The sequence below is a fragment of the Furipterus horrens genome, unplaced genomic scaffold (genome assembly GCF_987537825.1).
Source record: "Furipterus horrens unplaced genomic scaffold, mFurHor1.1.pri manual_scaffold_4, whole genome shotgun sequence".
Lineage (NCBI taxonomy): Eukaryota > Metazoa > Chordata > Mammalia > Chiroptera > Furipteridae > Furipterus > Furipterus horrens.
The window spans coordinates 55,559,708-55,587,592 of NW_028327174.1; the positions used below are offsets into that span (position 1 = coordinate 55,559,708).

A 27,885-nucleotide genomic window follows, 5' to 3' on the forward strand; every position below is an offset into this window, starting at 1 on the left:
GCGGCCGTGACTCACCCCCTCCCCTTGCGCTCCCTCTGCGCTCCCTCCTTCCCTCCCTCAGACACACACCCATCCCCTGCCATCCCGCCCCGGACTCTGGCTCCGGCTCCGGTTGCACTTTGCAACTACTCTGCCGCCGCTACCGGTTCTCCCGCAACCCAGGTGGCTCGGTTTCGATGTCTTAGTCGAGGGCCTGCCCCGCACTCCCGGGCGAATTCGTCTGGGCTCCGCTCACCGCTTGGAGTCATGAGGGCGAACGGGGCTCTGCAGGTGCTAGGTTTCCTTCTCAGCCTGGCCCGGGGCTCCGAGGTGGGCAACTCACAGTCAGGTAAGCGGCGTGGAAGCACCGGCAGGCTAGGCACCTGGGGCCCCGACCCGAGTGCGCGGAATCCTGGGGCAGCGACTGGGGATCGGGCAGCGCGAGGCTGGAGTGCTGACCCTGGGTCCGCAGGGACCACCTGGGTGAGGACCGTCAGGCTCGGGTTCTCCACGTGGTCCCCGAGGAGACGGCATTCCTGGACCACCCGCTCCACCACCTCTTCCCCAGTGCAGCGCCCTCCCGATAGGGCTGATGCCTAAACAGTTCACACTTCTTGGGGGTGGGGAGGAGAGGCCTGCAGGAAGAGGAGCTGGGACCTCCATTCTGTAAATGTGAGATGATTAGAAGTGGAGATCTTGGAGAAAAGTGGGGGTCTCATTTAGCCTCCCCCCCACCCCCCAGGGTTTCGTTAACCTCCAGTTTTGTTGTTTTGCCGATAGGGCGGAGCTATGGAAGGGTTGGAGAGGGTTGTTGTTCTCTTGTGTTGGGAAAACAAGTGCGGCACCTCCTCTTCCGTGAGTGAGCCTACCTTTGGTAGGATGAGATTGACGAGAGAGCGAAGTCCAGGTGACATCAGGGGAGAGGCTATGCAGAGGATGACGGATCTCTTTCTCTCAAAATTATAAAGCTGGCTGGTCCCCAACTTCACCAGCCTTCCTTTGTCAAGAGCCAGACAAATCAACTAAAATTTATTGAGCATCTACTATGTACAAGGCCCTGAGCCAGGAGCTGTAAGAGTCAAGGACTTTGGCCTGTATTTATCACTGTGTGTCTTTTTCTCTGCCCAGTTGAGGGCTTACAGGGCACCTCTCCCACCTTCTGAGCCCTGTGTGTGTGTGTGTGTGTGTGTGTGTGTGTGTGTGTGTGGTGGGGGGGAGTTCTTCCTAGACTCAGCTTGTCACCCCTATAGTGTTTATTGTCTGTCTCTAGGTCTCTAGAGGAGTCAGATTGCTCTTGTTCCTCCTCCCACTCCTGTGCCATCTGAGCTCACCCTTTTGGGGTATCCCTGGAACCATGGACACCTGAGGGGTGCTGTTGTTTCTGGCATTGGAGGAATCCTGTTGATCTCCCCTCCCCCGAGATCTCAGCTTGGGGTTTGGTACATCCAGGGCCCCTTCCCCAGAGTGGGAGTGGGAGAAACACCTGTGCTTCTCCCACAGTTGCTGGGCCTAAATTTAGACCCTGGGATCTTGAGATGTGAACACTCCCAGCTGGTGGAGGGCGGGGGCCTGGGGACTAGAGTAGGAGGGACAGAGTAGAGTGATTATCAATGAATGTCCCCTTCAGACCCTCAGAATCTTCAACCAGGAACCCAGGAGCCTCAGATCCTGGCCACCTTCCCTGAGGGAGCCAGGGGGCAGGCATGGTTGGGTCTTTTTTACCCTTTATCTGGATCCTGCAGCCTCTGGGCATCCGGCCCTGTCTCAGTCCTTCTATAGCCCCTTTGTCCTGGCTGTGATGGAGGGGGGGGCTGTTGGAGAGGAGGCCCTCTGACTGAGAAGGGACTGGAGATTCTTGCTAGGACCCACCCCAGGGCTCTCTACCAAAGGAGGGCCTATGACATTGCCCCTCCCTAGGCTCCTGGTCCCAGAGCACTGAAGGGATTTTTATAATTCCCCTCCCCTTGTCCCCTCCCCCAAGCTCCCTGGTTCCTTCTCAGAGAGGTGTTTATGCTCTCTTCCCGCCCAGGCCCTTTGCTCCCTGCTTATGTTGCGTGGACTTTATCCTCTGGATGGGAGAGAACTGGGACCTCTAACACTGTAGCCTTCCAAGCACAGGTTCAAAGCCTAGACAATGGGCAGGTGGGATGGACGGGGCCACCTGAAATGCTTCCTATAAAGAAACCCAAGGAAAGAACCAGTATATATTTCTGGGTCAGCAGGGGAGCTATGTACACATCCTCTATGTGTATGTCACACGAATGTGTACACACACACACACACGCACACACACCACTTCCCTGTGCAGAAATCTTAGCTCCTCCCTTATCTAGAGAGAAGGGTTGGGGCCATGACTTGGAAGAGGGGGTGTCCTGCCAGGAAGGGGGTTGGGGTGGGGCTGTTCCAGAAATGCCTAACCTTCCTAGTCTCTTTCTTTTCAGCACAAGGACCCTAGAGTTCCCAGGCTCCTCTGGGAGCTGCCAGTCTGTTTGTCCCTCTTTACCTACCCCCTTCCCTTTGTGGGGAGTGGTAGGGAATGGGTGCCCTCAGAGGTCAAGTGGTGAGAGTAAGGATGTCTTGAGGAGGAGGGGTTGGGGCCTCACCAGCCTCCCTCCCTCCCTCCATTCCTGCTGCCTCCCACTAAAGCTGCTACTGCCTCAGGGAAGGGTGGTTAGAACAGGTGGTATCTCCTCCCCCCCACCCTCCCCACGGTCTTTCACTGAGCCAGAGCAAAGACACAGTGACAGGCATCAGGGTCAAGATTTCCTATAGCTCCTGTGTCCTCCATACACAGAAAGTAAAGCGAAAGCGAACTCCCAAGACCAACAGGCCTCCTGGACCTCCAGTCTAGGCTCTACCTACTGTCAGTGAGGATTGCCATGTTAGAAGGCTTTTTAATGAGTCTTCTGACAATGAAACTGGATGGAAGGCTTAGAATGGCGGGAGTCTGCTGCTGCTTCCCTCTAGGCCTCTTGAGTTTGCTGAAAAATACTCTAGCCTGGAAATTGTGATGCTGAAGGGGTTGGAGTGTGTTGGGATAGGGGAAGGGAGTGAGAAGGGAAGCCAAAGTTTAAGAAGGGGGGTGTGGGGTAGGCAACCAGCTCCTTATCTTGCAGTTTTAAAGACAAAGCTCACATTGACCCCCCAATACCACCACCAGATCTCCCCCCTTTAGTGAGATCACTTGTCTGAGCCCAGGGCTTGAGGGTGGAGGGGCTGCTGCTGCTGAGGACAGGGTGTCTGGGGACTGGGTGGGGCAGCCCCCTCCTCCTATATAGAATTGCCTCATTGTGGGCCGGACTGTGGCCCCAGGCACTGCCCCCATCCCACCCTCAGTAGACACAATAGGGGCTGTGTGCTAGCCCCAAAGAGATATTTATTCCTGGACCTAGAGGGAGGCAGGCTGGCAGGCGGGCGGGGGTAGAGAAGTAAGTGCCCTGGTTGGAGGGGGAGGGGAACCAAGTTGTGTCCTTTTCTAACTTCTTTCCAGGGAGGCGGGGGAAATCGCTATATCCTCCTTGATTGGCCTCCAAGGATCCAACGAGGCACAGAGGTGGTCTGGTGGAAAAGGAAACCTTTTCACCTTCCTGTTCAGGGGGATGTTGAGGGGATTCTGAGGAAAGAAAGTTCAGGCTCTCAGATCAACGCAGGCCTTCTTGTCTATCTCTAGCGGTGAGGGCTGGAGGCTCCTGCTTCCTGACCATGTTGAATATGACTGGAAAAGGATAACCAGGGTGGTGGTCTTGGGACGGGGCTGAAAACTTGTGTCCAGCCCTCTGCCACGCTTACCTTCACTTTGATAGTGTGTCCTGGGACTCTGAATGGTCTGAGTGTGACCGGCGACGCTGAGAACCAATACCAGACCCTACACAAGCTCTATGAGAGGTGTGAGGTGGTGATGGGGAACCTCGAGATTGTGCTCACAGGACACAACGCTGACCTCTCCTTCCTGCAGGTTAGAGTGCCCGACCTCCTTCAACCTGCTCCCTCTTATCCTCCCCACAGACGCCTCCTTCTGCTCTTCCTCAGGTTTACCCTCTGCTGGAGTTCAGCCTTCCTAAGACTCAAAAGGTCCCATTTGTGTGTTTATGGGGATGGTTACTGGAATCGGGGACCTCTGGGATGATTTCTGTAACCCAGGATACACAGCGGGCAGCGGCAGGGGCAGGGTGTGTTCTGCACCTGGGACTGATGTAGAGAGGCGCATGAGGACCAAGAAGGGACCTGGGGAAATGGCTAAGGGACTAAGCAAGGACCTTCCTGGGAGGAGGAACTCCATGAAGGAAAGGGTAGGAGACTACATACAATTCCTCCATCACTTCTGCTGCCTGTTTTCACGGGCACAAAGGACACAGGAGTGTGATACGAGCTACTCCCTACTCCAGAACAGGAATTAGAGGAGTTAGGAATGCCTTAATGCCCTACGGAAGAGGAGGGGATCAAGACTTTTTGCCCTGTCTCATCTCTCCCTGACACCATCTGCTCCATCACAGTGGATTCGAGAAGTGACCGGCTATGTCCTCGTGGCTATGAATGAGTTCTCTACACTGCCACTGCCCAACCTCCGAGTTGTCCGGGGGACCCAGGTCTACGATGGGAAGTTTGCCATCTTCGTCATGCTGAACTATAACACCAACTCTAGCCACGCTCTGCGCCAGCTCCGCTTTACTCAGCTCACTGGTCAGTTCCAGATGGTTTCTTCTAGTCTTGCCCCTCAGCCAACCTGCTGGCAGGTGCCTCTTTGAAGATGAGCCAAGACTGCTCACTCTTAAGTGTCCCTTTCAAGGGGCGCACCACTTTGACCACTGATCTAAAGGTCCATTAGTCCTTAAACAATAGGGAGCCCCAGTACGTAGAAGGGGGCCTCTGCCCCATCGGGGGAGAGTCCTTATGTCCTGGTGGAATGGAGTTGGAGCTGGATATGTTAACCACATTCCTTTAACTTCAAAATACAGTGTACCTTGATATGCCTCCTTCCCCAGGGATTAGAATCGTACCTCCTCCCCCTCACCGTTTCCCATAAGCTGGAAGAATAGAGGGGTTAAATACCACCTGGCCACTTTCTATGTCTCCCTGGCCCAGTTAGTTGGAAAAAACATAGGTAGGGCAGGGGAAGGGGGGGTGTTGAGTCAGGAATCTTCTCTCCTTTTCCTTCCCCTCCCCCACTGGCTAAACCGGATCTAGACAGGTGTCTGAGGAGGCAGGCGTTTCTTTCTGCCTGGCTCCTCCTCTAACAAGGCGAGCCTTCTCTGCATTTGAATTTATTTATTCATTTATTACTTTGTATTTTGAATTTAATTGGATATATCCATCTGCCCCATTTCCCTTGCTTCTGAGTCCCATGTGGACAAGGGGGCTTTTGAACTGGTGGGGAGCTTAGGAGAAAGGAAGCCTCCTGTAGCCCTTAACTCTGTCACTTCTCTACTTCAGAAATTCTGTCAGGGGGCGTTTATATTGAGAAGAATGATAAGCTTTGCCACATGGACACCATTGACTGGCGGGACATCGTGAGGGACCCAGATGCCGAGATAGTGGTGAAGGACAATGGCAGGACCTGTGAGTGGCCATGACCAAGACTGCTCCCCTGCCCCCACTGAGCCAGAGTGATTCCTTTCCAGTCATCATTACCCCTATTCTGAACCCTCCCCTCCACTGAACAAACACCTCAGGCCCTAAACCCAAGGAGCCTACCAGGAGGGAGCAGGTCAGTCCCCTGGAATCCAAACCGCAGAAGCAGTATGTCAGGAAAAGGGGCCGATGGCTCTGCGTACTGAGTGGGGGACCCGGATATCCGGCCTCCACATCCATTTTGCTTCCCACTACAAGCAACCTCCCTTTTCCTTAGAATTTACCTACCCCTGACCACAATCTGCTGCTGCCTGTCCACTCACAGGCATATAATCCTACCAGGTTCAGCTTGCCAAGGAGGAACCAAGTGCCTGGGTTGGGTCTGGGGCTGAGCTAGGTGTTTCCTCCATACCCTCCCCTTTAGCTGCCCTGTGGGTGGTGTGGAGGCGAGGCTCCACCCCTTGTTGACAGGTTCACTTGAGCTCTGCCCTGCTCTGGGAAGGCAAGGAGGGGCCCAGCCTCGGCTCTTTGCTTCCTGGGACTCCTGGGACTCCTGTGCCTGTGTGCTGATGTCATGCCCTGTTGATTCAAGCAAGCCTTTCTTATTCTTGACGGCCTCTCATGTTGCTTTCCATCCCAACTAGGTTCCCCCTGTTATAAGAAGTGCCTCGGGGGATGCTGGGGTCCTGGACCAGGAGACTGCCAGATATGTGGGTTAACTTCCCTCTAAGTACTTCAAGTTCATACACGTTCCTATCTCTGCCCACCCCAGCCTGTGTCACCACTGGGGGTGGGGGTGAACCTGGAAAGCAAGAGAGTGAGCAGTGGCCTCAGAATGCAGTCCCAGGAACCCTGACAGCTGTGCTTTCTCTCCTTCCATAGTGACCAAGACCATCTGTGCCCCTCAGTGTAATGGTCACTGCTTTGGGCCCAATCCCAACCAGTGCTGCCATGATGAGTGTGCAGGGGGCTGTTCAGGCCCTCAGAACACCGACTGCTTTGTACGTAGTGAGAGCACCATTTGCTTGGGTTCTGAGGTGGGGGTGTGGACTTTGGGGAGAAATATGGGGAAAGAATGCAGCATGAGTCTGTGAGTCTCTTGTGTTCCTAGGCCTGCCGGCTCTTCAATGACAGTGGAGCCTGTGTGCGCCAGTGTCCACAGCCTCTTGTCTACAACAAGCTAACTTTCCAGCTGGAGCCCAATCCTTACACCAAGTATCAGTATGGAGGAGTTTGTGTAGCCAGCTGTCCCCGTAAGTATCTGAAAGGAAGAAACAATGATAATGGAACCAGGATTTTGACAAAATTTTAGAAGGTGAAAAGGACCAAGTTGGGTGGTAAGTAGTGGCCTTAGAGGGCAAATGGTTGTGATCATCAACCCCACCCCCACCCCCAGTGAATGACCCCTATGTCCTATCCCCTCATGTATTTCCCTATGACTTCCAGCAGTGGCTCCTAGGTCTGCTTCTTGGAACAGCAAAGAGCAAAGGGCCTTCTAATCCATAGAGCACTTACGGATCCTCGGGTGGTGGATTGGGCAAATCTAGTGCAGAGCAGGAGGGAGCAAGGTTCAGGTGGTAGCTGGCAGTGTTCCTTCCTCCCTTCTAAGGATATCCTCCTTTTTCCTAGATAACTTTGTGGTGGATCAAACGTCTTGTGTCAGGGCCTGTCCTCCTGACAAGATGGAAGTAGATAAAAATGGACTCAAGATATGTGAACCTTGTGGGGGGCTGTGTCCCAAAGGTAAGTAGGAGAGAGGAAGGAGTTGGTGAAGAGACGTCCTTTACTCTGAGACAACTCAACCCCCTGTCCCAACCCCAACAGAGCCTCTTTTTGTTTGCAGCCTGTGAGGGGACAGGCTCTGGGAGCCGTTTCCAGACTGTGGACTCGAGCAACATTGATGGATTTGTGAACTGCACCAAGATCCTGGGCAACCTGGACTTTCTCATCACTGGCCTCAATGGGTTAGAGATTCTGCTTTCCCTCCCTGGTCCCCCAGCCCACCGATCCCCTACAGTTCTTGGCATTGGCTCAACCCTTCATATGTGAAGCTGATTAGGAATCTAAATCATAAAACCTTAGAAATCCCAAAGGACCTGACAGGGTTTAACTCAACCTACCACCAAGGGCTTAAGTCCCCTCAGACATATCCCTGAGCAATCTGAAACCTAGCTGAGTGGCAAGGGACAGAAATATTGTGTCCTTTTTAAAAGTTGTCTAAAAGTTCTTCCTTAAATTTAGATAAAAATCTGCTATTTCCCCTAGTTCTGTTCCTTAGAACAGGGCCGCAGAGAGCAAAGGGACTTTCTAATCCATGTGTGTGTGACGTTAGAGCCACCTGTTTTCTTATTTATTTATTTGTATTGGTTTTAGAGAGAGAGGAAGGGGGAGAGAGAGAGAGAAACATTGATTTGTTGTTCTACTTATTTATGCATTCATTAGTTGATTCTTGTATGTGTCTAACTGGGGACCGAACCTACAACCTAGGCATATGCCCTGACCCAGAATAGAACTGGGAACCTCTCATTCCACATGACGATGCCCATCCCACTGAGACACACCAGTCAGGGCTCAAGTTATACTTTTTTTTTTTTTTTTTAACATTTTATTTATTAACTTTTAGAGAGGGAAAGGGAAGGAGAAAGAGAGGGAGAACAGCATCAATGTGCGAGAGATACATTGATCAGTTGCCTCCCTCACGCTCCCAACTGGAGACCTGGCTTGCAACCCAGGCGTGTGCCCTGACTGGGAATCAAACTGGTGACCTTTTAGTTCACAGGCTGACACTCAACCCATTGAGCCACACCAGCCAGGGCTATTCAATGGTTTTTAATATTTTATAACCATTATTTTGGTGTTCAATGTCCCTGATCTGGTCTAGGGGATTCCTCACGCTGGCTCCTCTGTTCTTTGGGCTTGGACCCTTCATTCTTTGAGTACTTGCTTGCTTTTTCCACAAGATGCTATAGGCCCATGTTGTATTTCTCTTGCCCCAGTCATTTCTCTAAGGAGCTCTGTTTCCTTTTAATGGTGAATGGTATTTAGAAACTAAGTTCTGAGGCCAGGCACTCATTGTTACGGGGTTATAACTCTACCTTGCTGACTGGTTTTTACCGTTCTCTTCAGAGACCCCTGGCACAAGATCCCTGCCCTGGATTCTGAGAAGCTCAATGTGTTTCGGACAGTACGGGAGATCACAGGTGAGTGGGAGGAGAAGCTGCCCTTTCTGAGAAGGATAGATCAACCACTGGCACAAACTGCAGGGTAACCACTTGAGAAAATCAAGTCTCAAGCAACAGGGAAGGAACAAGGAGAACCTGAGGAAGCGAAGGGGAAGAAGGCTCACGGTTCACATACCTCTCTCCAACCTCTCAGGTTACCTGAACATTCAGTCCTGGCCTCCCCACATGCACAACTTCAGTGTCTTTTCCAACCTGACAACTATCGGGGGCAGAAGCCTCTACAAGTAAGTAAGGGGTGTAGAGGTGCTGGCGTCTCCAGGTAATGAACCCTGTTTCTTAGGCATGCTTGAGTGAAATTAAAGGAAGACATTTTCTCACACAATAGACCCGAAGTGTCTGAGAGTTCAATGGGGGAAAAGCAAAGGAGGAGGAGTCCCTTTCAGTGTATCTGACTAGCCCAGAGCAAATTGCTGAATGAAAATGAATCTACTGCATGGTAAATTCTTCTCTTGTAGTTTCCCCCTCTCATCCTGTCTCCTTGTTCTCAGCCGGGGCTTCTCATTGCTGATCATGAAGAACTTGAATATAACATCTCTAGGCTTCCGGTCCTTGAAAGAAATTAGTGCTGGGCGCATCTACATAAGTGCCAATCGACAGCTGTGCTACCACCATTCTCTTAACTGGACCAGGCTGCTTCGAGGGCCTTCAGAAGAAAGACTGGACATCAAGCATAATCGGCCCCGCAAAGACTGCGGTGAGGGCAAGGGCCCACTGGGTGGTGGGAAGAACGAGTCAGGGAGAAGGGGGTGTGAGGATTGTTTTGCCCTGGAAGTGGGAGTAGGGATGGGAGAAGGTGTCAAGGAGAGAGGGATGTTAGGCTTGTCAGGAGACCTCAGACTCCTCCTGACCCACTTTTTCCTTTCTAGTGGCAGAGGGAAAAGTGTGTGACCCACTGTGCTCCTCTGGGGGATGCTGGGGCTCAGGCCCTGGTCAATGCCTATCCTGTCGAAACTACAGCCGAGGAGGTGTCTGTGTGACCCACTGCAACTTTTTGAACGGGTACAGTAAGGAGAGACAGAGGCAGGAAAGGGTGGAGGGATGGGGCCCTGGGGTGGTGCTGTTCAGTTGGCACCTGAAAGCCTTTAACAACTTTCTGCATATGCTTTGGTGGGAATGAGGGAGGAGACCTGTTGTTGGGATCAGGGCATAAAGGTCAGGACTTGGAAATGAGCACCGCCCATTTTTACCCCCCTTTACTTATTGCAGGGAGCCTCGTGAGTTTGCCCATGAAGCTGAATGCTTTTCCTGCCACCCGGAATGCCAGCCCATGGAGGGCACTGCCACATGCAATGGCTCGGTACAGTAGCAGCACCAGGATCTCTAAGGGATGAGGGTGGGTGGGGAAACACTGGAGGGTCTAGGAAACCGTATGGACAAACCACAGGAAGGCCAGATAATGCTAAAGTTCATGGATGGACAATCCTGAATGGCTGGGTTTGTCCTTGCTAGAGGCATGGGTCCCATTTTTCCTAACCTTTTCTCTTCCACCCAGGGCTCTGATGCTTGTGCCCAGTGTGCCCATTTTCGAGATGGGCCCCACTGTGTGAGCAGCTGCCCCTATGGCGTTCTGGGTGCCAAGGGCCCCATCTACAAGTTTGCAGATGCTCAGAATGAATGCCGGCCCTGCCATGAGAACTGCACCCAGGGGTCAGTGATGGGATGTTAAGAAGAGGGGGTCAAGGGGAGGGGGAGGAGCATAGAACTAGGAGGAGAGAAGGGGGTGAAGGGAGCAGGAAGGAAGGAACTGTGATTTAAGAATCACTCCCAGCTGCATACTGCAGGATTGGAGAAAGTGATACTCAATAACAGCACAAAATTACACCATAATTTTGGGAACGTGGAATAACCTCACCTCAGGCTTTTGTTCAATAGAGGGACTCAGAGAGGGTGGGCAAGCTAGAGAGGGAGTCCATATTTTGGAATCTCTGTGGGCTCCAGGATTGGACACTATGGTAGGGTCTGAACCAATGTTGTAGCTGTTGGAATTAAGCCTCCCCTGGGATTCTCCAGCTTCCACTTAAGGAGGTGACTTTCTTCTCTAGGTGTAAGGGACCAGACCTGCAAGACTGTTTAGGCCAAACACGGGCACTGATCAGGTATGATGGGCTTGGAGACTTAGGAAGCCGGACTCGGGTGCGCAAGAATCCAGACTTCCAGTCTTTCCTTTCTAAAATTAACTTGCAGTAGCTTCAGTAGGTCCAGATTTAGGTTAACCCATTTAATACTCAAGGATTATAGCATATATGAATAACTACTTGCCCCAGATCTGCACCATACCTTTTAGTACAGGTATAGATGACATTTGTAAGGGTAATGCCGGGTTTCTCTATTCCACAGCAAAACCCACCTGGCAATGGCCTCAGCAGTGGTAGTAGGATTGGTAGTGATTTTTGTGATCCTGGGCAGCACTATTCTCTATTGGCGTGGGCGTCGGATTCAGAATAAGAGGGCTATGAGGCGCTACTTGGAACGAGGTGAGGTGAGTGTCTAGCTTGCCCTAGAAAGGTACTCTATACCATCTCTCTTTAAGAACCTCCTCCTTCCCCCAGAAATTTGATCCATTTTTTCAAGAAGAGTTAGTATGGTCCACTAGAAAGAACTCTGGCCAGAGAAATGAGAGACGTACATTCTCCTCCTGATTTTGCCATTAATTTGCCACATGACTTTTCTTCTGTGCCTCGGTTTAAGAATGTGTGCAGAGGAAATAATAAAATACATCCTTATAGCATGGCTTTAAAGGTGAAAGGAGATGATATACGTATGTGAGAGTGTTTTGAAAAGCATAGAGAATTGTATAAAAGTATTCAAGGTGATAGATAGTATTACCAACTTTCTCTCCTTTCCCCCATCAAAGGGAAAACCCAACCCTCTTGATTCCTAATCTCATGATCACAAACAACTTCCTTGGTCCTTGGGGTCTATTATTCCCCAGTATGCCCACAATGCTTTCTAAGACTAAAGACAATTTCTATTCCTGTTTCCACCCCTTTGGGTTTTGCTGCTCTTGGCAACCCCATAGGAGGAAGGGGTTAGAGTGGGTCATGGGAATGAGCTTTCCTGAGTCCCTCCCTCCCATCTCTCCCCAGAGCATAGAGCCTCTGGATCCCAGTGAGAAAGCTAACAAAGTCTTAGCCAGAATCTTCAAGGAGACAGAGCTGAGGAAGCTTAAAGTACTCGGCTCAGGGGTCTTTGGAACTGTGCACAAGGTGAGTGACCCACAGAAAGTGAAAGTCTTAGGAGGTGGGGAAAGGACTAGCCTGGGGGAATGACTGGGAGGTGGGGAAAGGACTAGCCTGGGGGAATGACTGCAAGGTGGGGAAAGGACTAGCAGAGGGAGAATGACTTTAGGCTGACCCCTGCTTAAAACTTCCCAGGGAGTGTGGATTCCTGAGGGTGAATCAATAAAGATCCCAGTCTGCATTAAAGTCATTGAGGACAAGAGTGGACGGCAAAGTTTTCAAGCTGTGACAGATGTAAGTGAAGGAAGGGTTTTCTATATGCCATTAGGAAAGAGGTCAATGTCACCTACGATTGTGCAGAAGCATGGTCCTGTGTTAGTATACTGATATACTGGAATGTTGGGGGTGGGACTGGTCTGGGTGTATGTGAGCCTGTTTGTTCCTTGGATAACCCCTCTTGTATCTCTTAGCATATGCTGGCCATTGGCAGCCTGGACCATGCTCACATTGTACGGCTGCTGGGATTGTGCCCAGGGTCATCTCTGCAGCTTGTCACTCAATACTTGCCTCTGGGTTCCCTGCTGGATCATGTGAGACAACACCGGGGAGCACTGGGACCACAGCTGCTGCTCAATTGGGGAGTACAAATTGCCAAGGTGAGGGGAGCAGGAGTTCTATGATGGAACTGTCTGGCTGAGGCTGGCAGGGAGGTTCAAGTTTTAGGTGGTGCCTTTTAGGGTTTGGGGTGATTCTGGATCTTGAGGGTCAATTCCCCCAACCTTGAGAATACTGCTTTCTCATATAGGGTATGTACTACCTTGAGGAGCATGGTATGGTGCATAGGAACCTAGCTGCCCGAAATGTGCTACTCAAGTCACCCAGTCAGGTTCAGGTGGCAGATTTTGGAGTGGCTGACCTGCTGCCCCCGGATGATAAACAGCTACTACACAGTGAGGCCAAGGTAGGTGACACAAAGGGCTGGTAAGGAGGTGGGGCTGGAGTGAAGCATGGAGCTATGGAGTGGTCAGTGGTCTCTTTCAGAGGCAAGCGGATGCAGCATGATAAGGTCAAGGAGAGGAACCTGAAGGTGCCAGAAATAAAAGTTCAGACAGCAAAAAAAGAAAAGAATGTAGGGAACTTAGAGGTTAGAAGGGCTAAGAAATTTTGTGGAAATAACTGGTGACATCTTGGCCTTTCATCCCCCAGACTCCAATTAAGTGGATGGCCCTCGAGAGTATCCACTTTGGGAAATACACACACCAGAGTGACGTCTGGAGCTATGGTCAGTCCATGTGAATGCCCTCCATACCATTGCTGGCCCAAAGTCCTCAGATGCCTTTTGAGACCCTTTCTTAGAATCTTTAGGCCCTTCAAATCCTTGTGTCAGATTAAGCTCTGCTTTCCCTTCATTTTCACACCCATTTCTACTGTTTACCATCAACTGGTCGTCTTCCTATACCAGGTGTGACAGTTTGGGAGCTGATGACCTTTGGGGCAGAGCCCTACGCAGGGCTGCGATTGGCTGAAGTACCAGACCTGCTGGAGAAGGGGGAGCGGTTAGCACAGCCCCATATCTGTACCATTGATGTCTACATGGTCATGGTCAAGTGTGAGTTACCTGCGGATGCCAGCCACTTGCTAACTGATTTCCTTCCCCTTATGGCTCTCTAATGGCTCTACTTCCTACATCTTACCTCCAGGTTGGATGATTGATGAGAACATTCGCCCGACCTTTAAAGAACTAGCCAATGAGTTCACCAGGATGGCCCGAGACCCACCACGGTATCTGGTCATAAAGGTGAGCAGGGACTAGGAGGTGTCAAGGAGGTTAAAGCAAAGGAAACTTGACTGAAAGCAGGAATTACCTTAACCATCTCCTTCCCCTATAGAGAGAGAGTGGACCTGGAATTCCCCCTGGAGCAGATCCCCCTGCTCTGACAAACAAGGAACTGGAGGAAGTAGAGCTGGAGCCAGAACTAGACCTAGACCTGGACTTGGAGGCAGAGGAAGATAACCTGGAGACAGCACTAGATTCTGCCATCAGCCTGCCAGTTGGAACACTTAACCGGCCACGTGGGGTAAGGCATTTTCCAGTTCCCAAGACTTTCTGCACCCTCAGCCCTCTGCACACCTGTACCCTTATAAACCCCACAGATACCCAGATTAACTCCTCAAAGACCCATGATGAGATGTCTTCCTTTGTTTAAACCTCTTCCTTTTTTCATCGTAGAGCCAGAGCCTTATAAATCCATCATCTGGGTATATGCCTATGAACCAGAGTAATCTTGGTGAAGCTTGCCAGGTAAGGCCTGTCTCTTTAAGAGGCTGTCGAGACACTGGATAGCAGAATGTTTTAGGATAGGGGTAATGTGGGAGATTTTAGAAACCTTTGATGTTTAATTGGTGTCCTACGAAAAAGAAGGCATTGAACAACTCAGGCTCCTTTCTTCATCTCTATGTAAATCTCCATGTATTATTATTTTCTTAGGAGTCTGCAGCTTGTGGGAGTAGTGAACGTTGCCCCCGTCCAGCCTCTCTGCACCCAGTGCGACGGGGACGTCTAATATCAGAGTCATCAGAGGGCCATGTGACAGGCTCTGAGGCTGAGCTCCAGGAGGTGTCAATGTATAGAAGCCGGAGCAGGAGCCCACGACCACGTGGAGATAGTGCCTACCATTCCCAGCGCCACAGCCTGCTTACTCCTGTCACTCCACTCTCCTCACCAGGGTTAGAGGAAGAGGATGTTAATGGTTACGTCATGCCAGATGCACACCTCAAAGGTGCCTGACTCTTCCCACTCCCTACTGCCTATTACCACAAAGGTCTCCACATAGCTAGCCTCTCTTCTTGTCCCCCAGGTACTCCATCCTCGCGGGAAGGCACCCTTTCTTCCATGGGAGTCAATTCTGTCCTGGGTACCGAAGAAGAAGATGAAGATGAGGAGTATGAATACATGAACCGGAGAAGAAGGCATAGTCCATCTCATCCTCCTAGGCCAAGTTCACTAGAGGAGCTGGGTTATGAGTACATGGATGTGGGATCAGACCTCAGTGCTTCCCTGGGCAGCACACAGAGTTGCCCACTCCACCCTGTGCCCATCATGCCCTCTGCTGACACAACTCCAGACGAGGACTATGAATATATGAATAGACGACGTGGTGGAGGAGGCCCTGGGGGGGATTATGCAGCCATGGGGTCCTGCCCAGCAGCTGAGCAAGGTTATGAAGAAATGAAAGCTTTCCAGGGGCCTGGACACCATGCTCCCCATGTCCACTACGCCCGTCTCAAAACACTACGTAGTTTAGAGGCCACTGACTCTGCCTTCGATAATCCAGATTACTGGCACAGCAGGCTTTTCCCCAAGGCTAATGCCCAGAGAACATAACCCCTGCTCCCTGTGGTACTCAGGGAACATTTGATGGCAGCTAGTGCCTCTAGAGGGTACCCCTCTTCTCCCTAGTCCCTCCTCTCAGGTCTCAGTCCCATTTCCCCTCCCAGTCCTAGACAATTCCATTTGACCTTTGGGGGCTTTTAAACACAACACAAAGTTCTTGTGGTATGTAGCCAGCCATGCACTTTTTTCTCTTTCCCAATCCCTGGAAAGGTTTTCCCTGTTTTGTATGCTTTCCCAATCCCACTCCTCTGCTTTCTCAGGGGAACTCCCTGGAGATATGAAGGATTACTCCCGTATCATATCCCATACCGATTACTCCCCATATCATGTCCCTTTCTCTCAGGCTCTTAACTTGTTAAGTGCTTTCAAGTGTGCCCTTGTTTACTATCAAACTCCTAAAGCAGAGAAAAAGGGCATAACCTAGCAGGGAAAAGTAAAATTTTGGCTATCACTAACCCCCCGGAAAGAATGGGAAGCTTAAAATCATGCGGAATGAAGAGAGGTTAGGTGTAGATATTCACGATTACTATTAATTGAGCATTTACTTTTGTGCCGGGCATCGGGCTAAACTTTTTCTACATTATCTCACTTAATCCTTATGCCAATTCTGTGTGCTAGGTCCTAACCCATTTTACAAATAAGGAACTGATCCTTAAAGAGATTAAATAAAGTGTCAGGTCCAGAATTCATACAAGCCAGAACCCTTATAAGGGACACTTCTTGTTTTTGCACTGAAATTAACCCCAACAACCACAGCCTCCTACACCCAGACTTCTCATCTCAGGAAGGGGGTGGTCAGAAAGAAAAATAACTGGACATCTTTGTGTAAACCACAACCTGTATGTGCTGTAAATGATCTCCACTTATTACCCAAGGGACAGATTCACAAGGGTCCCAAGAGCCACTTTTAGGAGCTATTCTCACCCAATAATGGGAAGCTTCTGGTTGGAACAGAAAGAGGACCCTCTTCAGGCCTCTGTCCCATTGGATGAGGAACTGGGGGTATCGTCTCACTGAAGATTTTTGTTTTGTTTTTATACATGTCTAAATAAAAATGCCACTTTTTCAGCTTTCTGTCTGTCAAATGAAGAAAACCATTAAGGTATAGCGACCACTCCTTTACTCAGCGGAACATAGCTACCTTTTCCCCCTGCACCAGTCCTACTCTGTTCCCATGCAGCTTTCTCCAGTCCTACTTTTCTATGTAAGTGGAGATACATGCTGCATACCCTTAAGCGAAGCATTAGCGCACACTCCCTTTCATTTGAAGGTTTTATTAGAAATCTCCACAAGACAACCAACTGGGAATAAAAAGTTCGGGGAAGTTAGAAAAAGTCCTTTAGATGTGCTCCCTCAAGAGGTGGAATACTGAAACTCCCATGTTTCAGAACTTACTCTGAAGCTCCGTGAACACTTGGCTTGGGTGCCATCAAAGCCTATTGTTGGAACAATAGTGCCATCTTCAGTGGGAGTTCAGCCTCTAGACCGGGAAACTGTAAATGGATAATCGCAGTATGCCGGGCCCAGTTAATCCCTACTCCTTGGTCGTTTTACGCACCCGTTCTGCCCCTCCCGGTCCTTCCAGAACTGGAGGACGATTGTGCTGACAGGGCCGGTCCCGCCAGCCGCTCCAGGTATCCGGGGAAGGGCGCACCCAGCTTCCCCGCCTTTAGGGTAGTCACCCCCTCAACCGCCTCGGCTCCACCGTGCCCCTCCGCCTCCAAACCCATTTCCCCGCAGTAGCTCTGCCTCTTCTCTCTCAGCCCGCCCCTCTCCACTAAAGGTTCCTGCTCAAGGATCCTGGTAGACAGGGATTTTCCGGGAAAGATCACGCTTCTTAAACTCTATAACGACTCTGCCTTTCCACTGGAGCTTGACCCTTCCCAGCGTGCCCGGCGATTCCAGCGTGCGAGGCTCTTGGAGGGCAAGGCCCCAGGGCCTGGCTTAGGGGCGCGAAAGGCAGGCTGGGAATTATAGTCACGAGTGTCCGAGAGCTGCTAGAAGCTGGCCGTGGGAAGAACTCGTTGTCCCAGCGTGCCCTGCGCCTCAGCCCGCGCGCTCGCAGCTTCTCGCTCTCGCCCGCCCGCCCGCTCCCTCGCTTGCTCGCGCTCTTGCTCGCGCTCTCCTCGCAAATCGAAGGAGGTCTGGCCACAGGCTGTGGCTGGGAAGGGAGACCGAGGCGGCGGCTCAGGGGAACGAGGCTGCAGTGGTGGTGGCTGCGGGAAGATGTCGGGTGAGGACGAGCAGCAGGAGCAAACTATCGCCGAGGACCTGGTCGTGACCAAGTATAAGATGGGGGGCGACATCGCCAACCGTGAGTGCGGCCTCAGGGGTCCGGGGGTCTTGGCTGAGAGAGAGAGAGGCAAGGGGGGCGGCACTGGGCTGGCCCCGGAGGGGTTCAGCGGTGCGGTCTTGGGAAGTGAGCTACTGAGGGCCCCGGGCCGGTCCGCTGGGGGTGGCGTGTTGGGAAGACTTCGTGTCGCGCCTGGGACCTCAGCGTCCAGGCCTGGGTTGTTGTCTGGAGGTGCTGGCGGACGACGGGGAAGAGCTCAGAACAGGGTACCGGGCTGGCGCGGACCCTAGACTGTTGCTAAGGTGGCAAGGCGCATCTCCTGCTCACCCTTCCGTCCGGATCCCTGCCTCCTCTAATTTTGGCAATGGCAAGGCCACCTCGAAAAGGAAGCACCCAGCCCTTGGCAACGGAAGAACCCCTCTGTTTTGTCGCGGCTCCCCCGGCGTCAGGAGCCCAGGCGGCACATGTTGCCGGGTCCCTGTGCAGATCGCAAGCTGCCTTCCTCTTATACCTCCCTGACACCAGCTTCCCTACCACGTGCTTTGCTTAAGTCTTCCGTTCTTCAACTCTTTCCCTTGTGGGGGCTCCCTTCTACTCTTGGGCCAGCCCAGGGCCCGTTGGAGGACACTCCTGGAGCTCCTCACACCCTCTTGGCGATATATCTGGCTTTTCTTGAAGTTGTTCATTCCTATCTTCAATCTGTGCAGATAGACTTAGTTAGCCTTCAACTTTGATTGTTCTCAGGGGCTTGACAACTCTAGGAGTGTTTTTGAGGTCCTCACCTCAATTAGTCAAAACTTGTGAATAGTACTGGAAGGGGGGGCTGATTTTAGGATCTCAGAAGTCGTCCTTATTACGACTGCTCTGACTTTCTCAGCAGCTGCCTGCCACTGTAGGCAGATGTCTCACTTTCTATTTTCTCTAATTGCAATTCACCTTTCCAATTTCAGGCCCAGTTCAGGGGACAGAAAGAGCATGTCTTTGGGCTTTTAAATGGTTTTTACAGTAAAGATAGGTATTTAGGGTGTCTCTTGTTCTGCGTCTGGAAACCTGAATTTCAGGCTCCAAAGAATCACCAAAACTTAGGTTAAAAAAAATAAAATCAAGCCTGAAGTTCAGGATGGGTTATGGAAATGGAGATGCCTTATCATATAATGGACATTTAATATAGTACCCCTGTTTTTGGTATGTTTCTGTATATAATATTAGTTATTTGAACCAGAAAAAAACTTTTTTTCTTCTTGCAACTTAGAACTTCTGGAGCACTTGTGATCGCAGTTGCCAATTGTAAACTCTTTTGGGTCACATACCTCTTTGCAGTCTGCCAAAAACCATGAGCTTGCTGAAGCCCAGGGACCTTAGATTAAATCCCTTGGCTTATATACTTGTTTGTGGAAATAAGGCTATATAAATTGGATTACTAATACTTAATTGGGGAGTCTGAGAAGGAAGAAGGTAGCATTTCACAGTGCATCAGCTTTGAGTCAGCAATTCTGTGCCTACTTTCCTGTTATTCCTGACACCTATAAATTTCTTCTAGTCTGCTTTGCATGTATGTGGGCTACCTTGGTGAGTTATCCTTGAAGTTCATAATCCTGTCCTACCACCCTACAGGTATCATCTTTGGAAAGTCTTCCTTGCCTAGTGAGACAGATTATAAATACCCAGTTGTCACCTATAAGGAAGGGATAGGAATGCTGACTTCTTTATTTTAGGAGAGGAAGGTGGAAATTTAGAGGTTACACGCAGGTACATTCCAAAAGGTAAAATATGTTCCCTCTTTTAGCCTTCAGGTAATGTCACTAGGGAATATTAGGAACTCTGGATCCAATTTCTAGGTATTGCTTGGATTCCAATTTAGACAACACACATGGGACTGATATGGTGGGATTCTGTCCCCAGGGGTTCTTCGATCTTTGGTGGAGGCATCCTGCTCAGGTGTGTCGGTACTGAGCCTGTGTGAGAAAGGTGATGCCATGATTATGGAAGAGACAGGGAAGATTTTCAAGAAAGAAAAAGAAATGAAGAAAGGTAAAAAAAAAAAGAAAAAAAAAATTCTCCCATCTCCTACATTTGATACTTATTCAGTCCTGTTTTGTTTGTCATATGATGTAACTCTTACCCCACCTCTGGTTGAGATATTTGGAAATTTAGAATAGCAAGTGGGTTACAAGACAGTTTCCTACCCCATGCAAACTGATTAAACTTAGGCAAAACCCTAAAGACAATCCTCCCATTTTTCTGAGGGGCAGCAAGGGTCTAAGAGAGCAAGGCAGTAAGGCCAATGATTCTCTCTTTACAGGTATTGCCTTTCCCACCAGCATTTCAGTAAATAACTGTGTGTGTCACTTCTCCCCTTTGAAGAGCGACCAGGACTATATTCTTAAGGAAGGTGACTTGGTAAAAATGTAAGTTTAAATCATTTTTGAGCACTTGTCTTTTTCCTAAGCATTTATGTAGTCCCAGTTGTTAATGCTATATACTCTGCTCTTACTTTTCAGTGACCTTGGGGTCCATGTGGATGGTTTCATCGCTAATGTCGCTCACACTTTTGTGGTTGATGTAGCTCAGGTACATGGCCTGCTTTGAACCCTGTGCAGCCTGTGGGGAACAGGGAGGGTGTACTACTTCTTGTTTCTTATGCCCCCACCACCGCCACCATGCAAGTTTCAAGAGTCTTTAGAGAAATAAAAGCAAAAAGGGTGTTTTTTCTCCTGCTCATTGGCTGGCCCTGCATAATAGGCACACAGATATTAACTGAATAACCAGCTGAGAGCTTTCCAGGAAGAAACTGATTATATTTCCTTATTTACAGGGGACCCACGTAACAGGGAGGAAAGCAGATGTCATTAAGGCAGCTCACCTTTGTGCTGAAGCTGCCCTACGCCTGGTCAAACCTGGAAACCAGGTAAGCTGTTTAGTCCAACTCCAAATCTTGATAGAGCCAAAGGTGCACTAGGCATCTGAAACTATTCTATATTGAACATCCAGCTTTTCCCACAGCCTCTTATAAAACAAATAGCATTTTAAATATTTTATTTATGTACTTTTTTGAGAGAGAGGAAGGGAGGGAAAAAGGGAGAGAGACATCGATATGGGGATATGGGAGTCGTTTGCCTCTCACACGCCCCCAAGTGGGGACCTGGCCTGCAACCCAGGCATGTGTCCTGACTCAGAACCAAACCAGCGACAGCTTGGTTTGCAGGCTGGTGCTATCATTTTGAAATTAGCTACCTCACCCTGGCTGGTGTGGCTCAGTGGATTGAGTGCCGGCCTGCAAACTGAGCGGTCGCTGGTTCAGTTCCCGGTCAGGGCCGTGCCTGGCTTGTGGGCCAGGTCCCCAGCTGGGGCGTGTGAGAGGCATATTGATGATTCTCTCCCTCTCTTTCTCCCTCCCTTCCCCTCTCTCTAAAAATAAATAAATAAAATCTTTTTAAAAATTAGCTACCTTATAGAATGGGAATTCTGTAAGAGAAGACGCAGGAACTAAAGAGCTTAATAATAAACAAAAGCCCCTCAGTACCTACCATAGACAGTTCCATGCTAGCTATATGGGGATATATGGAGCCTACAGAGATCCTTCCTTTTTCTGCTTTTTGATATGTGTCTTTCCCTGAAAATAATTTGAAGTAGATAGCTTATAATTAAGTACAGGTATATTTTAAAAGGTTATAAAACAATAATAGTGCTGGTAAGCTAGTGACAAAAGGAGGCCAGAAGTTAGTTCTGTACCTTGCAAGACAATATTGGGAAGCCCAGGGATCATAAACTTTTCATGAATTAATATAATTTAGTGTGTTAGACTATGAGTAGAGATATTTTTCTTTTTTCTTTTGTATTTATCAATTTTAGAGAAAGAAACACCGATTTTTTTTTTTTTTTTTTGTTATTCCACTTATTTATGCATTCATCGGTTGATTCTTGTATGTGTCCTGACTGGGGATAGAACCCACAACCTTGGTGTGTCAGGACAATGCTCTAACCAACTGAGATACCTTGGCAGAGCAAGGCATTTTTCTAACATTTAAGTCTCCAGAGACCTGTTTGATTCTTAAAGTATTGTCTTTTGTCTTGCTCCTTGTCTGTGCCCTCTTATTCTTTGTGCTTTTAATCAATTTGTACTTTATCCCGGGACATTGTTACTTAATTGCATAATTTTCACTTAAACTTCTTAGTTTTCTTATAATTATACCTACTTCATAGAGCTGTTAAAGAGCACTTTGAACAGTGCCCAGCACATAGTAAACACTTGTGTTAACTATTATTATTTTTGACATTTATTATTTATATATTTAAATATTGTGTATCTTCACTGAAAGGTAGTGTTATCTAGCTATGATATCAGACTTTCTGGGTTCTTGCCCTGTTGCCACCTCTTACTATAATTAAAAATCAGTTCCAGTTCAAATTTCCTCATCTGTACAGTATGAAAAGTAAAATTGTGCCTATTTTTTTCCAAGGTTGTTAAGGATGATTAAGATGATTCATTTAAAGTGATTATCACAGTACCTAGTGCATAGTTTAATAATATTAGCTGGGATTGGTTATTTTGCCTAAGAACTATAGCTTAGGTGAGGATCAGATCATGTTTGAAAGAGATAAGAGGAAAATAAAAGTTTGCTGTACCTTCTCAACAGGTTAGAATGCCATGTATAATGAAATAAACACAGAACTTCTCATCATAAAACCTGGGTTTATACCAGGTTTGTTGATGTTGTTTTGTTTTTATTTTTTTATTTATTGATTGATCTGAGAGAGAGAGAAACATTGATTTGTTCCACTTACTTATGCATTCATTGGTTTTTTTCTGTGTGACTTGACTGGGGATTGAACCTGCCACCTGGATATATCAGGATGACGCTCTAACCAAATGAGCTACCGGACCAGGACTGTACCAGGTTCTTTCTGTTAACTGATTTAATCGTGGACAAACCATTTAACCTTTCTGAGCCTCAGTTTCCTCATCTTCTAGATTAGGATATAGATCTGCCCTGTTCACCTTCCAGAATTGTTGTCTAATTAGACCATCTTTGTAAAAAGCTCTTTGTAAGAGGATATGCAAGTGTAAGGTATGTTTAGGTTGTAAGGATTGATAGGGCTGTGACATGAAAAACAATGAGAGTCCTTGTACTTGATGGAGGATATTAGAATTCTCAGTTCTTTTATGCTTCTTATCCACCTTGTAGAGAATTTATTAGCCCCTGATATCTCACATTTTATTTGATCTTGTACTTCTAGAACACACAAGTGACAGAAGCCTGGAACAAAGTTGCCCACTCATTTAATTGTACGCCAATCGAAGGTGAGATCTAAGATAACAGGGTTGAGGGCCTAAGTACCCAGTGACGTAGCAGAATGAAGGCTTTTTCCTCCCTTGAAGATCCATCCTGGCTCTAGCACAGTCTAAGTCAAAAACCTCGGAGCCCTTGGTTTCCATAGCCAGGCACCTTCCTCTTACTGCCTACCCCATCAAACTACGTAGGTGGGTGGATTTGGAAACCTTTTGGGATTCTAGATGGCTGGTACCATAGGCTTTGTCCTCTACAGGTATGCTGTCACACCAGTTGAAGCAGCATGTCATTGATGGAGAGAAAACCATTATCCAGAATCCTACAGACCAGCAGAAGTAGGTGCCAATCCTGCTCTTCACCTTCCACCATACCATACCAGACCAGTGATGGATTTTTTTCTTCCATACTTGCAGCCTAATTTTGTCCACCTACTCCAAATTTCAGAAACTACTTACTGCTTTTTATGGTTCCCTTTTTATTCCTTTTAGGAAGGACCATGAAAAAGCTGAATTTGAGGTCCACGAAGTATATGCTGTGGATGTTCTCGTCAGCTCAGGAGAGGGCAAGGTGAGGAGTGTTTACCAGAGCTAGCAAAGAGGGATGACTGAGGGTGTGTTCTAAGAGCACCAGAACGAATGTGATGTAACTTACTCTTTTAGGCCAAGGATGCAGGACAGAGAACCACCATTTACAAACGAGATCCTTCTAAACAATATGGCCTAAAAATGAAAACTTCACGTGCCTTCTTCAGTGAGGTTGAAAGGCGTTTTGATGCCATGCCGTTTACTTTAAGGTATACTGCACTTAACGAGGACAGGACTTGGAACTGGTGTGACTCATAGACCACACACCCAGGAACACTATTCTTCTCTCCACCCCTTCATCCCTCTCCCCTCCTGCCTAGACTTGTAGTTCCCGCCTGCACGCAAGGGTTCTCTTATTCTCCCCATCTCCCTCACTGAAGGGAATGTAAATGGGCAGTCCTAACTATGATTTCTGCCTGAGGGTAGGAGCTATTTAAAAACATGAGCAAAATGGTAAGAATTGATAATAGAGTTGATACCTGAATTTGTCTTTCCCTACCAGAGCATTTGAGGATGAGAAGAAGGCCCGGATGGGTGTGGTGGAGTGCGCCAAACATGAACTGCTGCAGCCATTTAATGTTCTCTATGAGAAGGAGGGTAAGTTCTGAAAAGAGAGTTTCACTTTGGAATTGGTTATATGGTTCCTTCCTTATTATCTGTAGCTTATAGAAAAAAGTATAACAAGGGAACATTTTATCAAAAAACTCTTCTCTTCCATAGGTGAATTTGTTGCCCAGTTTAAATTTACAGTTCTGCTCATGCCCAATGGCCCCATGAGGATAACCAGTGGCCCCTTTGATCCTGACCTTTACAAGTCTGAGATGGAGGTCCAGGATGCAGAACTAAAGGTTAGTGTGGGCTGGAAAGTGGTGAACACGTTGAACCTGTCCTGGAAGTGAAAGTTAAATGTCAGCAAAGTCCTGAAAAAGAGCCACAATATTGAAGTCAGACTGTATTTCCTCCAAATTCCTCAAAATTTGTTTTCCTTCCTATTTTTCAGGCACTCCTCCAGAGTTCTGCAAGTCGGAAAACCCAGAAAAAGAAAAAAAAGAAGGTGTGTTTTTATCCCTCTTTGGCAGGTTGCGCCTGATCCCTCTTCCACTTTCCTGGGGTGTGGTGTGGTATAAAGTTTTGTATAGCTTTATTTCCCTCCCTTATCAGCCCTGACCTAGAGAATTAGGGTATTTCTGTCCTTGGTCCCCCAAACACTACCCCAAGGAAACTTGACAAGTCTTCTCCCTCTTCTCTCCATGAATATAGGCCTCCAAGACCGCAGAGAATGCCACCAGTGGGGAAACATTAGAAGAGAATGAGGCTGGGGACTGAGATGGGTCCCACCTCCCCAGCTTGCTGCTCCTGCCTCATCCCCTTTCCACCACACCCCAGGCTCTTTGAAGTGCAGTTCATCTTCACCCAGGACCGCCAGCAGAGCGGGGTGTCTCCCTGCCCCCATCCCAGTCCCCCAACCCCAACCCCTTACCAACAAAACCAGTTCCAACTGACTCTGGTCTTGGGAGGCCAGGCTTCCCAGCCACTGAAGACTACTTTAACTAGAAAAGAGAAATTGAATAATAAAATCAGGAGTCAAAATTCATCGTCTTCAAGCCCCTCTTTCTAGCTTTTTTCTACCACTCTCTGCTTGGCCCTACAACAGAACAAGGGAGGAGGCTAAAGGAGCCACCACTGCTAAAAATTCAGCTGAAATTTTTTTATACACTCTAATATCAGCATTTTCCCATCTGTTGGGGCTTTTTCCTCTCTTCCCACTCTTCCCAGGTATTTTATCTGGCCTCAAAGTAGAGAGGAACTGTTCTTCATATTGTTTTTATTCACATGTGGTAGATTCCTTTTCTGATCCAGGCTGTCTGGCCAGGCCCCTCCCTTTTTTAGGAGCTGGAGCCTGCACTTAACAAGGGATTCTCATCTACAAAACAATCTTCATTTGTAAATCTTTTTAGTCATTTTTGTTCTGCAGGACTCTTTTTACAGCTCCCCCTAACCTCCAAAGCTGTAAAGGAGGAACTCATTTCAACCAGTCCATTTCTTTGGAGTCAATGGGGTCTTCCCTTGCTCCATCTTACAAACCTGAGCTGGAGCTCAACTGTGGTTTTGTTCCCATTTGAAATATTTTGAACTCCCTCCCTTGAAAGAAAGACCAGGATCCAGAGGAGCAGACTGACTGAAGAGAACTCCTGGCTTTCTAAAGCTGTGGACTTGAATTGGATGAATTGCTAGGGGTTTGGAGAGAAAGGTGACGAATTTCATTCAGTACCTCTGGCATGCTGTTCCAGGGAACTAGGGCTCCCACTAATTTATGAGGTTTTTAAACATTGAAAATGACATGGTGTTAAAATAAATTTGGATTTGCTCATAATCATGTACCTTTGCTGTTCTTACTTGATGGAGATGGGTGTTAGTTGAAATGATCATTTGGAGCTGTTTTTCCGTATTGCCATATTCTACGTTTTAAAACAAGGAATACTTCCCCAACCCAAAGAGAAATCCTGGATTCTCTAAATTAAGATAGTAAATTTTCTATGGGGGCTTTACTTAATTTTTTAAAGTAAAAACCTTGCTGCTGACATTTTGTTCAGGACTAACACATTTAATGTGTGCTGCAAAATATACAAGGTCTGTCCAGAAGGTATCCAGCCATGTAATATGAAAAATAGAGACATTGATTGAAGAAGATAAACGTACATAGAACAATTGGCACCTCAGTCCCCTTCAAAGTAGGCACGTTGGGACCTCACAAAGTTATCCCAATCACCATGTGCTGCCCTGTCATATTTTCCTGAATCTCATTGACAGTCTGAAATCTCTTCCCTTTCAATGGCGATTTTAGTTTTGGGAAAAGCCAGAAGCCACAAGATGCCAAATCTGGGCTGTGTGTAGAGGAGCTGAGCCGCCTGGGTGATTTGATGTTTCACAAAAATGCACAAGACATGATGCATGAGTAGGTGTGTTGTGATGAAGCTGCCAATCACCAGTTGCCCATAGCTGTGGCCTTCTGAGTCACCCAAATACTTTCTGCAGAGGAATATTCAAGCTTTACAAAATTTGATGCAGATTCGTTGCTCTACTTGCTCAGTCATTTTGAATGTGATAGCCACACAGTACACATGCTCACTCAACAGCATCTATTGCCCAGTCAAGTCATTGTTCACGCACGTGCGTTCCAGTCCACTTTCCTTGGCTGCCAGGTTACATCAATATCTCACAAACCATTCTTGTTATATTAACAATGGCTGGACTTTTTCTGGACAGACCTCGTGAAACACTTCGAATGCTTACCTTGATTTAGGAAGCCAGGAAGGATGCTTTAATGTTACTAAATTTTTCTGGGCCAGCCTAAGATAAATAACTTATTAGATTTGAGTATCTTACATGTGAGGCATGCTACCTGGAGGTACAAAACGGAGCTCTTCGTAAGAGCTTATAGACTGGGCAATCAACAGGTAAAATCCTGGTGGACTTGATAATGAAATAATTGTTATGGCTTTTATTTTTGTTTTAAAAAACTATATTATGATGAAAATACTAGAACTAGTTAAGCACTTAGAACAAGGGTCCCAAGTTTTAAAAACCTTGTTTTAATAAAGTAAGAAAAGGATAGTTTTATTGTATGTTATAAAGGGAAACCACCAAAAAAGGAGGGATTAAAATTAAAGAACCCTGCAGTATTAAAGTGAATAAGGTGAAGTCTGGTTAAGGATTCTTTTCCATTCTTTATAACTAACTAGCAAATCTTTAACTGTATGTTTAGCAGGTGCTTCTGACCTGTCTATACTCTGAGACTGGGAAGTTCTTTATTTTCATGCCAAAATACCCTTCTTGTTCTATATGACAGCTATCTTCCCCTCTCCATTGGAAGGGAGAATCACTGAAATATTTTCTGACAAAAAATGCATTGTGGAAAGGAATCATTATATGACATTCTGCCTGAGGCATTGTGGGGGAAGACTCCAGTTGGCTAGGAAAGTTTATCTAGAATACTGACAACTCAACTTTATATCTTCCCATGTCCTGGAACCTTAGGAGGTTCGAAGATTCTGAGATAGAATCTCCCTGCAGCAATTTAGTCTAAAAAATAAACCAGTAAACAAATTAGGAATTTTTGTACAGTACGCATCTATTCATAATAAAATGGAAGTGTAGCCAGAAAACTGCAATTCCCATGAAGCAATGAGAGGGAAGGCGGAAGTGGCTAGCCTTTGCTCGCCTATTCCTCCAGGTCTCATATTGAAAATAGGTGCTCATGTTTAAATAACACAGTGTACTCATAAGAAAACTGGGGATGGGAAATTTTTCAACTCATCTTAAAAATATTGTTTTCAAAGAGAAGTAAATCACTT

General features: G+C 47.9%; 2 protein-coding genes across 2 annotated transcripts; both read left to right on the forward strand.

The window, feature by feature from the left end:
- Window positions 1-96: 96 nt before the first annotated feature.
- On the forward strand, window positions 97-16,430 carry ERBB3 (erb-b2 receptor tyrosine kinase 3). Its single transcript, XM_090273363.1, has 28 exons — window positions 97-328; window positions 3,783-3,934; window positions 4,473-4,659; window positions 5,410-5,535; window positions 6,192-6,257; window positions 6,430-6,548; window positions 6,659-6,800; window positions 7,177-7,290; window positions 7,391-7,511; window positions 8,674-8,747; window positions 8,923-9,013; window positions 9,278-9,483; window positions 9,656-9,788; window positions 9,996-10,086; window positions 10,282-10,436; window positions 10,832-10,885; window positions 11,127-11,268; window positions 11,876-11,995; window positions 12,164-12,262; window positions 12,439-12,624; window positions 12,774-12,929; window positions 13,175-13,250; window positions 13,431-13,577; window positions 13,669-13,766; window positions 13,858-14,046; window positions 14,199-14,270; window positions 14,457-14,748; window positions 14,827-16,430. The coding sequence occupies exons 1-28, from the start codon at window positions 247-249 to the stop codon at window positions 15,351-15,353; spliced, it is 4,017 nt and encodes a 1,338-aa protein (XP_090129489.1). The 5' UTR covers window positions 97-246; the 3' UTR covers window positions 15,354-16,430.
- Window positions 16,431-17,423: 993 nt separating this feature from the next.
- On the forward strand, window positions 17,424-25,904 carry PA2G4 (proliferation-associated 2G4). The gene is made up of 13 exons (XM_090273364.1): window positions 17,424-17,676; window positions 19,558-19,686; window positions 19,958-20,063; window positions 20,157-20,226; window positions 20,471-20,563; window positions 22,894-22,957; window positions 23,203-23,281; window positions 23,435-23,513; window positions 23,606-23,739; window positions 24,033-24,127; window positions 24,251-24,378; window positions 24,531-24,584; window positions 24,791-25,904. The coding sequence occupies exons 1-13, from the start codon at window positions 17,589-17,591 to the stop codon at window positions 24,854-24,856; spliced, it is 1,185 nt and encodes a 394-aa protein (XP_090129490.1). The 5' UTR covers window positions 17,424-17,588; the 3' UTR covers window positions 24,857-25,904.
- Window positions 25,905-27,885: the final 1,981 nt, after the last annotated feature.

Coding starts and splice junctions, on each gene's coding strand:
- ERBB3 (XM_090273363.1), top strand. CDS start 247: ATGAGGGCGAACGGGGCTCTGCAGGTGCTAGGTTTCCTTCTCAGCCTG. Junction 11,269..11,875: donor GCTACTTGGAACGAGGTGAG/GTGAGTGTCTAG, acceptor ATCTCTCCCCAG/AGCATAGAGCCTCTGGATCC. Junction 11,996..12,163: donor TCTTTGGAACTGTGCACAAG/GTGAGTGACCCA, acceptor AAAACTTCCCAG/GGAGTGTGGATTCCTGAGGG.
- PA2G4 (XM_090273364.1), top strand. CDS start 17,589: ATGTCGGGTGAGGACGAGCAGCAGGAGCAAACTATCGCCGAGGACCTG. Junction 17,677..19,557: donor GGGGGGCGACATCGCCAACC/GTGAGTGCGGCC, acceptor TTCTGTCCCCAG/GGGTTCTTCGATCTTTGGTG. Junction 20,064..20,156: donor GAAGGTGACTTGGTAAAAAT/GTAAGTTTAAAT, acceptor CTTACTTTTCAG/TGACCTTGGGGTCCATGTGG.